Consider the following 13214-nt stretch of genomic DNA (forward strand, 5'->3'; position numbering starts at 1 on the left):
AAAAATGGCATAGACTATTGAGTAGAGATCTGCATTAGGAATTAAGATATTTGATTGCTATCTCTATATGACAAATAATGTCAAGGGGAAAAATCTTCAAACTTAGTATTATTTGTTTGTTGTTATTTTCTTTTCTGTCTCATTGGACACTGTCCCCCAAGCTTCTTTTTCCACTTCAAATACTAATGTGTATTATGTTTCATATTCCTTAGTGTTTTGTGTGTATTTTTCTTCCAACAATTTCGATTCATGGAATTGGTCCCCTTGAGCCAGTGGCAGAGAGACTAGATAAAACATAAAGTACCTTGTGCCATCTAACATCAACGTAGAAACCATCCAGACAGTCCTAAAACACTTTCAGATACTTTCTCTATTTTATATTTTTGCTCCTTTCTCGCCCTCTACTATCAAAGAAACATATCCCCTCTGGATAAAATGGGAAAATGAAGGCAAAAACATTGAAAATAGGAAGAAAATATGTTCAGTGAGAAAGTTAATGTTTTCAGACATCCTGGTTTTAGTGGATAGCAATGGCATTTGCCAACATTTTTACTAATCCAGCCATTCTGAATGTTAGTGAAACTATATGAAAATCAGAGGTAAGTAAAATTTTCATGGAAGTCTCTCAAATCACAGCACTGTATCATTACTTAACAGCTCAACTTTTAATCAAAGTAAATAAGTGTTATGCTTTGAAGTTTGACATATTAAAATGTCTAAAAAGGATTAGCAAGTCCTGTTATATCAGTTTATTCGTTCTCTAATAATTAAAAGCAGGAAATTACTATCTCTGTCTCTGTGTGTGTGTGTGTGTGTGTTTTTTTTTTTTTTTTTTTTTTTTTTGTGGGTGTTTTTTTTTTTTTTTTTTTTTTTTGAGACGGAGTTTCGCTCTTGTTACCCAGGCTGGAGTGCAATGGCGCGATCTCGGCTCACCGCAACCTCCGCCTCCTGGGTTCAGGCAATTCTCCTGCCTCAGCCTCCTGAGTAGCTGGGATTACAGGCATGCACCACCATGCCCAGCTAATTTTTTGTATTTTTAGTAGAGACGGGGTTTCACCATGTTGACCAGGATGGTCTCGATCTCTTGACCTCGTGATCCACCCGCCTCGGCCTCCCAAAGTGCTGGGATTACAAGCGTGAGCCACCGCGCCCGGCCTTGTCTCTGTATTTTTAATCAAATATAGCTATATAGTACTGTGCTTAAGAGAACAGATTTTAAGCCTAAGTAGTCTGAGATTATATTTAATGTTTGCTAGCCACGTGTATTAAGTTACATAATTTCTTTGAGCCTCAGCTCTTCATTTGGGAAGAAGGATAAAAACTTAACAAGTATGTTACAAAGGCTAAATGAAATAAAGAAAAGAAGTCTCTAGTTTAGAATAGATAGTGCCTGTAATAAATCACAACTACTATGAATATTTTCCCCAAATTAATTTCTAGTAAACGAAAAATAAATAATATAGCTATTCCTAGAGACTACTAAATGATGCATGATTTATGGAACACTTATTTATAGTATTTCAATTAATTCTCAAAAACACCCTTGAAATTTCAACTCTGTTTTAAACAGGGAAAGCTGAAGTTTAAAGAAATTAAGTAGCTAATCCAAAGCCACAAATCCATTAAATGTCTCATTTGTATCTGTCTAATGTTAAAGCCCATATTCTTTCTGTGATAATAAATTGGCTTTATATGTCATAAATAAGAAATTAATAGTGTGTTAATACCACAATTTTCTGTTAATTTATTTCCTTTTCCTAGCTTGTTTAAATTATAAATGGGCTAGTTAATGAACTGAAGGCCTGAGTTTATGAGTGTTTATTTTCCAGAAACCTTTGCAGAAATCAGTGTTACTATTTATGAATTATTATTAAGTGTGATTTGGCGACATCTCTTTTCCTTTTATTTGCTTCTATACACACTTGTATGAAGGTTGAAAATTAAAGCTGTCCATCATTATTGAAATGAAGAAATATAAATTATTCATATTTCTCCAAGGAAACGGTTGTCTATACTTATTATAAAAACAGTAAAAAACAAATCTAATAAAATAATTATTTCAGCCACTCGATGAATTTTCCTGAAGAACTTCTGTTTTATTCAGGCCTAGAGAAGTTCTCAAAGTAACCCTTGTGCCATGGCCCACAGGCTGGAATGACTGAATAGTACCAAAGTGTATTTTAGTATAATTATAAAACTGAGCTATGTATTGCCCACAACATTGAACTAGACAATTTTCTTTTTCATTAGTATATTAACCTAAACTCTAAAAAAATCTTAAAATTTATAAAGTTTAAAAAAACCAGGATGATACTATTAATATAGTTTTTGATGATACACTGGGAAATTTTTGCAGTTATCTCTATTAAGGTGAAGAAGAAAGAACTGAGTAAACATAGAAAATTTTAAAAACTAGATTTTCAAAGTATTTGCATTACTAGGGGAGGTCTGAACTCGGTGTAACAATACATTATTAAAAAGTACACAGACACACAGACACGCACGCACACACACACGTACACACAGAGAGAGAAATAAAATGGAACCAGTCAGTCTCTTATCTCAGTCTCTTAAAGGCACATTCCTAGATTCTTCAAACTGATTTACTCTCTAATAGTCCCTTTCTTACCATGTACATCAAATAATTGCCAATATTCAACCTAGTTTATTTAAAGGGTCATCATTAATATTTACTTGATGGCAGGGCAAGTTATGTGGTTATTTTAAAAAGCTCTGAAGATGCTTTGTAGCCATTTTATTTAATAAATATTAAACATCACTGTCAATTTTCATTTTAAATGGCTCAAAGAATCTGTTGCAGGAATCTTTAGAAGACAAATAAGTAATTTTGTTGAAATGGTGGAAGGAAATAAAAACTTAACAACCTAAGCCATATTCTCCCAGGAGAAAATATGGATTTGTATTCAGATATAAAAGCCCAAGATGAGTTAAATGCTTGGAGCTATTCCTCATTATCTGTATAATATGTCCTGAGATCTTTAGATTCTCTAGGATCGATTGCAACTGGTTAAACATTGAGGTTCAATCCTCTCAAAGGACTATGGATACTGATAAATTTTACCAAGCTTATTTCATGTTGGCAAATGAATACAATTCATTAAAGTTTCATAACATTTCTACAAAAAAGCATAATATACCACACCCAGTTCTTATTATTGAATCACATACTACTAGAGTTTCTTTAAGCCTGTTTCCATTGTCTTTGAAGACCAGCTATAGAAGTGTCTATTTTTTTGTGAAGTCCCTCATGAACCCTTTAAGTAACAAATTACACCCTCCCTCACAGCTTTTCCTACGTTTCCTCACAGCTTTCATCTGAAGCAAAAGACTGAGTCATCGTATTGTTATTGACTAAAGAGTTAAAAATTAGCAGAGAATTTAAGAGAAAAAATAGATATACAAAAAAAGTTGAAATAAGGTGAATAACACAGTGCATTGATGCATCATTCACTGTGTACCAGTAATAATATAATACATATTTTTAAAAGCCTGAGTCTCTCATGTCAGTAAGTTGCTGAATAAACTTCAATCTTCAGATTGAATCCAAATCTTGTATATTTGATATGAATGTATTTTGTGACTTCAAAGTATTACAAAAAGCTCATGTTTTTAATAAAAAATAAACCCTGATGAAATAAGAGTGATGTTGCTGGAGCTGGAGTAAAGTAAATTGAAATGATTAATAGTAAAAAAATTTAAGGACGGTAATATAGAAATACTGATTCTTGAAGTTTTCTTTAAACTTATGTATCAATGAAGTGTTGTTCCCTTGACATATCTTAGGTTTAAAATTTAGTCAATACAGGAAATTTAATCCAAATATGTAAATGGTAAAATATGAAAGAAAATACTTCTACACGGTAAAATATGTAAGAAAATACATCTTGTAAAACAAAGATAAAAAACTAAGTAACATCCAGGCTGGAATATCAGCATAAAATAGCAAACTGCACTGACGGCAGCATATGTTGAAATAACAAACTCAACATTAATTAATTAATTAACTGGGTGAGTATTTCCTTTAAACCTACAAAACTATAGTAAATACTGGATTATGTTGAAGTAGCTTTGAAGATAAGATACTCTTCTAACTCTCAAGAATGCATAGAGTAATGGAGGACTTAACAGGAGATTTCAGCCTGTTGTAACTGTGATGAGTAGGGAAGAATGAGCATAGGTTCTCATGGAATGCAACAATGGGTATTAAACCTAGTGTTGTAGAAATAAGGACAGAGGTAATTTGGGATGTCATTACAATATATTACCCACAATGCTAGTGTGCTAGTATGTTTATTTATGTAAATATGTATATACACACACACATACACACATAAATACACATGCACACTTATACATAACATATATGCACATATAATTTACTGCAGGCTCCAATCACTTTCAGGAGGGTTATTACTAATGAAGAGCAGGGAAAATAACTGGCTATGAGTAGCAATGTTGACAAGCTATGAACATCACAATGATCAAATCCTGGTTGAAGATAATGGAAGTGGAGCATGTGTGTATATGTGTTTGTGTGCATGTGCAATGTGTGTGTTTGGTCGTGGTTATGTGGTGGAAGAGGCAGATACACCATGGTGGGAGAGGTCAGCACCATGTAGACAAAGAAGAGCAAAGATTTACTTGCCTAGAATGCCTGACAGGTACTGTGCAACCCAGTGACTTTTTTCCTTTTTTTGTTGTTGTTGTTGTTGTTGTTGTTATTGTTCTTATGTGACTCTCTTGGTGCCAAATATAATTATTACTATATATTTTAGACATAACCTTTTGGACAGGACACCATCCCATTCCCAAGGATTTTCAGCTCAATGGTTAGGAAATACTTTCTCCATAGAACAAAGCCTCACACTGCTTTCACCTTAGCATTTAGAAAAATTATAAGTTTATATATTAAATTACATAAAAGTTATTAAGTTAATATCTATGAACTTAATGCTCAAAACAACTCTGATAGACTTGTATACAGTGGAAGAAACTATTTATAGGTGAGGGTACTGAGACACAGAAGCGTTAAGTGGTTTTCAGACGTAGTAAATAGATTGGATTCAAAACTAGATAACCTCACTCTTTTCTATAGAAATGTTTATAATAATGTCATTTGAGCTTTATTCTTAAAAAGAAATAATTAAAACTTACTATTTCAAAGTATGAATAAATAAATCTTCTTGGAGAATACTTATCTATCATCTCTTTAACTGATGGCATCCTTCTCAAGTTAATAATATTTTATTATTTATTTATTTCAACTAGAAAGCAAAATGGCTTCTACAGAAATAAAAGTCATAAAATGACACATAGGTAGGCTGAAGTATCGTGAAATATTGCAAGGGATTCACATGCAATAAACTTCAGTTTTGGGCTCTTTCAGCTTACGTTATTCTATATTTCTTCCTTCCCTCTATTCCAAACATCTGAAGTTGTTCATGGCAATGGCTTAAGTATTTCTGACTTCTAATAAATTGGACATGGAAGTTGGAAAATCTGAAAATTCACAGAAGTTAATTGATGGCATTAAGGTTAAATAAAATATGAAGACAAATCTCTAAAATTTTAAAACATCTTAGTTGATAAGCAAAAACTTCAACTCAAGGCATACACATAGGCCGAGTGGTTTTTCAGTATTTCCAAAGAACAAATAGAAGGTTAGAAGTTGTTTACGGGAGCTGGCAAGCTTTGACTGGTAAGCGAAAGCATGAGTAAAACTATCCGTAGGATCACAGCAGGTGATTTCAGCAGCTATTAGATAACACTGATTTCAGGCTATAGCAGGCAACTTCAGCAGTCAGGCTTACACAGAATTACGTTCTTAGGGCAATATTGTGTGCCCTGTGTGCTTTATGCCCCTGGCATCTTGACCCTGTGTTAGTTGGGTGTGACAAAAATGACTCAACCCAATCCATACAATCAACTTTCACAATGGCTAAGGACAAAGCACTCATTTTAAAAAAGAAAACTAGTCCAGGCTTGGGGGCTCACACCTGTAATTCCAGCACTTCGGGATGGGTGGATCACCCGAGGTCAGGAGTTTGAGACCATCCAGACCAACATGGCCACACTCCGTCTCCACTAAAAATACAAAATTTAGCCAGGCATGGTGGAAGACACATGTAATCCCAGCTACTCAGGAGACTGAGGCAAGAGAATAGCTTGAACCCACGAGATGGAGGTTGCAGTAAGCCAAGATTGTGCCACTGCACTCCAGCCTGGAGGACAGACTCCACCTCAAAAAAAATAAAACAACTAAAGTATCTTCCCCACATTGAGAATTATCAAGGTAATCAAACTTTTACATAAACAGAAACCTTATATAGAGATTGGTGTAAGGACACAAAGGTGGTTCTGATTAGGAAGGAAACTTGTAGGCATGTCTCTGAAAGATAACAGGTATTACATGGAGTCAGAAAAGTCTGGTGTCAGACTCCTCCTTACGACTTCCAACTGTGATAGCAAGTTTTTTTATTTTTTTTATTTTATTTATTTATTTATTTTTTTTTTTTTGAGACAGAGTTCCACTCTTGTTACCCAGGCTGGAGTGCAATGGCGGGATCTCGGCTCACCACAACCTCCGCCTCCTGGGTTCAAGCAATTCTCCTGCCTCAGCCTCCCAAGTAGCTGGGACTACAGGCACGTGCCACCAAGCCCAGCTAATTTTTGTATTTTTAGTAGAGACGGGGTTTTATCATGTTGACCAGGATGGTCTCGATCTCTTGACCTTGTGATCCACCCACCTCGGCCTCCCAAAGTGCTGGGATTATAGGCATGAGTCACCGTGCCTGACCTCAAGCTTTTAGTTTTAATCTGCCTAATGTGAAGAGTTTTCACCTGTATAAGAGTGGAAATTAAAGGACCACTGTTATCATCAGGTGGCATTAAATTTCCCCTTGAAGTAGAAAGGGCATACTATGTCAGCCAAACTCCAGCTCCGTATTTGGATATTTGTTCATCCACAACTCTTCAAGTTTGTTCTTTGTGCTTTCTCCTATAGGTCTGGTAGGAAAGAAGTAATAAGCATCTGAAGGATGAGAAACCATACAGAAATAACAGAGTTCATTCTTCTGGGGTTGACAGATGACCCAAAGTTCCAGGTTGTGATCTTTGTCTTTCTGTTCATCACCTATATGCTCAGCATCACTGGGAACCTGACCATTATCACACTCACCCTGCTGGATTCCCACCTGCAGACCCCCATGTATTTCTTCCTCAGAAATTTCTCCATATTAGAAATTTCATTCACGACTGTCAGTATACCCAAGTTTCTGGGTAACATTATTTCAGGAGATAAAACCATTTCCTTCAATAATTGCATAGCTCAGTTATTTTTTTTCATTCTCTTGGGAGTCACAGAGTTTTATCTTCTGGCTGCCATGTCCTATGACCGCTATGTGGCCATCTGTAAACCTCTGTATTACTTGAACATCATGAATCAAAGAGTCTGCACACTGCTTGTTTTTACTTCTTGGCTGGTTTCATTCTTAATCATATTCCCAGCACTCATGTTGCTTTTAAAGCTTGATTACTGTCGGTCTAATATTATTGACCATTTTACCTGTGATTATTTTCCCATGCTGCAACTTGCTTGTTCAGACACAAAATTCCTAGAGGCGATGGGATTTTCTTGTGCTGTGTTTACTCTGATGTTCACATTGGCATTAATATTTCTGTCCTACATATACATCATCAGAACAATTTTGAGAATTCCTTCTACTAGTCAGAGGACAAAGGCCTTTTCCACATGTTCTTCCCACATGATTGTCATCTCCATCTCCTATGGCAGCTGCATTTTTATGTACATCAAATCCTCAGCAAAAGATAGAGTGTCCTTGAGCAAGGGAGTGGCAATACTAAACACCTCAGTAGCCCCCATGCTGAATCCCTTTATTTACAGCCTGAGAAATCAGCAAGTCAAGCAAGCTTTCATTAACATGGCAAGGAAGACTGTATTTTTCATAAGCACATGAAATGGTTTGTAGTGATGAATTAGTCAATAAAAAACTGAAAATTATTATTTTTAAAAATCTAGTTACATTTCAAGATGTGTAATTAGTTTTGATTATTTGACTTTGGTCAAATATTGGTATTTCATCATTACCAATGCATTAATTGTTTTAAAATTCCTGAAAAATGAAACGTAAGTGAATTTAATATAATAAACTGTGTGTTAAGTTGGTGAAATAACCACCTGAACAGGATTATTCCAACTGGTTTTAAATACATCAATTGGTCTGTACTTCCATGTGGGATTTAACCTAAGGGCACAAAGAGAAGAGCTGAAAAAAAATCTGAAACTGTTCTCAGGAATGACATTATGGGTGGCAGTGGCATCATTGTTATTCTAATACTGTTGTATGAGCAATGTGAGGAAAAGAAAAAAATGAAAATTTATGTGATAGCCAGGATTCTCACTATGAGAGAAAGAAGACACAAATGGATGAAAGATAGAAGGGATTATGTAAAAATCATGTAGTCCTAAATTTGAAAATATTAACATGTTTTTGTGACGCAGGACCTAGAAAGAAATTACTTAGGTAGTAGGGGTAAAAGAGTCCCTGGCAAGGTTTCCCTTTTAATAAAAAGCAGCCCCCAAGTCATTTCTTTTCTCACAAAGAGCAGCCTGAAAAATCAAGCTGCAGACATAGAAACTCAGGCTCCATGCCTGAACAGGTGAATGCCAGCCACTGTGCCAATGGGAAAAGGCTACCTGGGGACCAGGCATATTCAACATGGCAGCCCCATCTTCCCTTTTGTTTGTCAACCACATGTACAGTAAAGAAGCAGGCAACATGGCCAGATAGAGAAGCCATCTGCATAATAAAAGATTAGGGTGAGGAGACCAGCTTCTTTGTGCGCTATGCAAATGACACATGTGGTCTGACCAAATTCTCATCCTCTATGTAAATCAGACACTGCTTCCTCAGGCTCATCTGTAAAACCCTGTGCATTTCACCATGAGGCCAGAAGACGCATTCAGGAGCCCCTCTCTCTGCAGGAGAGGGAGATTTTCTCTTTCACCTATTAAACCTCCCCTCTTAATCTCATGCCTTGTGTGTCCACATCCTTGATTTCCTTGATATGAGGCAACAAACCTCTGGTATTACCCCAGACAAATAATGTTGTTTCATTAGTATGCACTTGTAAAGATTTTTTAAACTACCTGTTGTCCAAAGAATATTGTATGTTTAAAAAATAAGTGTGCTTGTCCTTTCCACTGAAAATACCTAGAAAAGATGATCAACTTCATGGCAGTTATTATAACTAGTGCTCAGATTCTTAACTTGATTTAATATTTTCCAATCAATGCAAAGAGGACTTTTTGGAGAAATGGTTGATTCTAGATGTAATACAGGAACATATAAGTAACATGAGCCTGTAAAAATATATTGCTTAAGAAGGAAGCAATCTAAAAGTATAATGTCCATTAGAGTCAGAAGCCAACTTGAAGACTTTCTCCCTGGCTAAATAACTCCAAAGAGGTAGGGATGTTAATTTAAATCTTCCTTGAAATGCATATGTCAAACACTAACATGACCTAAAGCTAATACAAAATTGTGATTCTGACCGGGTGCGGTGGCTCATTCTGGTAATCCCAGCACTTTGGGAGGCTGAGGCGGGTGGATTGTGAGGTCAGGAGATCGAGACCATCCTGGCCAACATGGTGAAACTCCACCTTTACTAAAAAAAAAAAAAAATACAAAAATTAGGTGAGTGCAGTGGTGCATGCCTATAATCCCAGCTACCCGGGAGGCTGAGGCAGGAGAATCGTTTGAACCTGGGAGATGGAGATTGAAGTGAACCAAGATTGTGCCACTGCACTCCAGCCTGGTGACAGAGTGAGGTTCCTTCTCAAAAATAATAATAATAATAATAATAATAATGATTCTATGAGTTTATAATGATATCAACAAAAAGATACTGGAGAATCAATTTGGAATACTGAATGAAAAGCAAAGTAAGCTTTTATCTGAGATTTTCTATACAATTGTAAAAATGTACAAGGAAATGGTAAATGTTAGATTAAGAAGATAATCATTTTGTAGCACATAGTGAACAAATGAATCCAGCCATTGGTCACCAATTAAACCACCACTGCAAGATTATAACTGAGACAGTGAAGGGGATCTGACCTAGCCAATTCCATCTTGCTTTTAACCTCCAGGCTGTCCTTGTTCATTCTGGGCGACTCAACTGACTTTGGGAGGAACTTTGTTTTCCAGAGCAGACCTTCTGCTTGCCTGGGGACTAGACTGCCTTTGTAGAACTTACGAATTAGCCACAAGATTCGCAATTATGTTTAGGAGTCATGGAGCTGGAGGCTACAGGATTGGACCCTCTCTAAACTACTCCTAAGATAGTGCTTGAGATATTTTGTAGACCCTGCACTTGATAGATCAGCTGGCACCACCCAGATCTATAAAGTGGCTCATCTGATCTTGTGGTCCCTACCCAGAAACTGACTCAGTGTAAGAAAACAGCTTCCACTCCCTGTGATTTCACCTTGGTCCTGACCATTCAGCACTCCCAGCTCACTAGCTTTTCCCCACCCACTTAGTTATCCTTAAAAACTGATTCCGCACCTTGGGAGGCCAGGGCAGGGGGATCACCTGAGGCCAGGAGTTTGAGACCTGCCTGGCCAAAGTGCTGAGACTCGGTGTCTACTACAAATGCAAAAATTAGCCTGGCGCGGTGGTGCACGCCTGTAGTCTCAGCTGCTTGGGAGGCTGAAGCAGGAAAATCGCTTGAACTCTGGAGGCAGGAGGTTGCAATGACCTGAGATCCTACCCCTGCACTCCAGCCTGGGTGACAGAGGGAGCCTCTGTCCCAAACAACAGCAATAACAACAACAAAAAACTCTGATCCCTGAATCCTCAGGGAGACTAATTTGAGTAATAATAAAACTCCAGTCTCCTGCACTGCCAGCTCTGCGTGAATTACAGAATTTATTCTTTGGCTATTGCAGTTCTCCTGCCTTGATACATCGGCTCTGTCTAGACAGCAGCAGGTGAACCCATTGCATGGTTACGCTAATAGCTGCTAATGATTTTGGATTAGTTTTGAAAGGGAAAAAAAGCCTAAACCTAAACCTCGATTAAGCCTTTAAATCTGAATAGCAACAACAGAATATTAATAGGACAAGGATGCCATCAAGCGAGGCATTACTGCATGTTTCCCTCCATGAATAATGATGAAATTTCCTGCGTATTATTGAGCTTTTATAATAAAAACATAACATCATTTTTACAATAGTGACAAGTGATCAATAAAAATTAAGTGGTTAAGGGTAATACTCCCTATGATGCGGAAACATATCTGCCAAAATGTTCTTAGGGATGTGCCTTTATAATAGTAAAATAATTCACAAATTTGCATTCCAGCTGTGATTGATATAGTTCTGTATTGGCTAGTGTATTATTTTTTAATGCAAAAAAAAGTATATCAAAAATCACATTATATGTCTTAAGTATATAGTCGTTTTGATTTCTTAATTATATCCCAATAAAGATGAAAAAGATAAAACTATTTAATCATATAAATTTATTATTGTGTTTGTATACATTAAATATACATTTTATAACTCTATTAAAACATATAATGCTTATTTTGTGTTAAATAATCTGTATTATATAATATACATTGTTAATTTAAATTATATATTAAATATATGGCTTATCTGATTACATGTTTTTATGCCAAAATATTTGGGAAACATAAAGAACATTAAAGAGAATAATTAGTTATAATTCACTAACCAGAATTTCACATAAATAAGAGCATATTTTGTGGTATTTCTTATTAGAACATTGAAGGGATAATAAATATATAGGCCAAGATGAACAATAAGATGGACAAATTGACACCGAAATTAAATGTTGCAATTTATAATGAAAATTGAATTCGTTAACCTGATAGCATTTTTTAAAAACTTGTGAGCTCAATACTTGCATTATAATAGTTATTTTTTACTTAGCATTATGAAATAACCTTTTGCTTCTTTATGCCCTAACACTTAATAAAGCCTAAAGATAAAAAACAAAACCTATATAACAGACCTGCACATTCTGTACATGTACCCCAGCACTTAAAGTATAATTTAAAAAAAATGGGATATGTAGAGAACTTTCTATCTTAAAAAGATGATTAAATACCAATTAGATTGAGCTCTAGTTTTGTTAAGAAAGTAGATGTCATAGCTATTTTTATTACTCATGAAATATTAAGTATGCATAAAATATTGATTATAATAATGGAAGTAAATATTTCACAGAAGACAGTATTTGAGGTCTCCTGTGGGCTAAAAGACGAACCTAATCACTCTCAAGGGAGATCAACTATAGCTAAGAGTTAGGAGGCTACTGAGAAATCCAAAGGCAGCTTCCAGAAATCTCTCATGGTCTATAACACAACAGAGATGTGGCCTGGACTTTGCTTTGTTCCCAGGAGATCAAATCTTTCAAGTTCAAAACAAAAAACTTGAAATATTTTAGATATAAGTACAACCGGAGGAAAGCCAGATACCACAATCTAACTCATAATACTCAATGTGTCATATATTCACCTGTTTTCTCTTTAGATGTTATTTTTTGAACTTCTAGCTCAACATTATTGCAGAGGAATAGAATGTATTCCCACAACTTCCAAAGGTTTTCAGCATTCCACTTTTATTTTTCAAAATATTTATTTATTAAAAAACAAATAAAATAGAATTTGATTAGTGTGAATTTTGGTAGTGTTCAGAGGAGAAGCAATAATTTTATATTCTATCCTTTACAGCAGAAATTTGATTATCTAAAATATGGATGACAACTTTCAGGATTTTAGCAGAACCCATCTGTAGAATAGAATATCCAGCAATGTTTGAATAGCTGGAAATTGACTGGGTAGAATGAGAGAGGATTTCCTATACAATTCTGGATATCCTTACGAACGAATGATTGCATAAGGATGAACGGTCTTATGTGGGACAAAATTTACTAGGAAATAAAACTTTTTTTCATAAAGCATAATAGCTCAGGAAGGAAGATTTTTCAAACAGAAGATGCACTAACCTATAATCCAAGTGAGAGAGCTGCCGAGATCTAAGGCAAGTAGTTACTTTTCCAATTTATGCTTCAGAGCAAAATGAAAAATAGATAAATACCACGTTTCCTTAAGCTCAAAATTAAAAATGTCTGTATATATGA

General features: G+C 35.6%; 1 protein-coding gene across 1 annotated transcript; it reads left to right on the forward strand.

The window, feature by feature from the left end:
• The first annotated feature begins 343 nt into the window (after window positions 1–343).
• Window positions 344–8159, forward strand: LOC108284949 (olfactory receptor 6C1). Its single transcript, XM_017501925.1, has 2 exons — window positions 344–599; window positions 7025–8159. The coding sequence occupies exon 2, from the start codon at window positions 7059–7061 to the stop codon at window positions 7995–7997; it is 939 nt and encodes a 312-aa protein (XP_017357414.1). The 5' UTR covers window positions 344–599; window positions 7025–7058; the 3' UTR covers window positions 7998–8159.
• Window positions 8160–13214: the final 5055 nt, after the last annotated feature.

Source organism: Cebus imitator, unplaced genomic scaffold (genome assembly GCF_001604975.1).
Source record: "Cebus imitator isolate Cc_AM_T3 unplaced genomic scaffold, Cebus_imitator-1.0 Scaffold285, whole genome shotgun sequence".
NCBI lineage: Eukaryota > Metazoa > Chordata > Mammalia > Primates > Cebidae > Cebus > Cebus imitator.

Coding starts and splice junctions, on each gene's coding strand:
- LOC108284949 (XM_017501925.1), top strand. CDS start 7,059: ATGAGAAACCATACAGAAATAACAGAGTTCATTCTTCTGGGGTTGACA.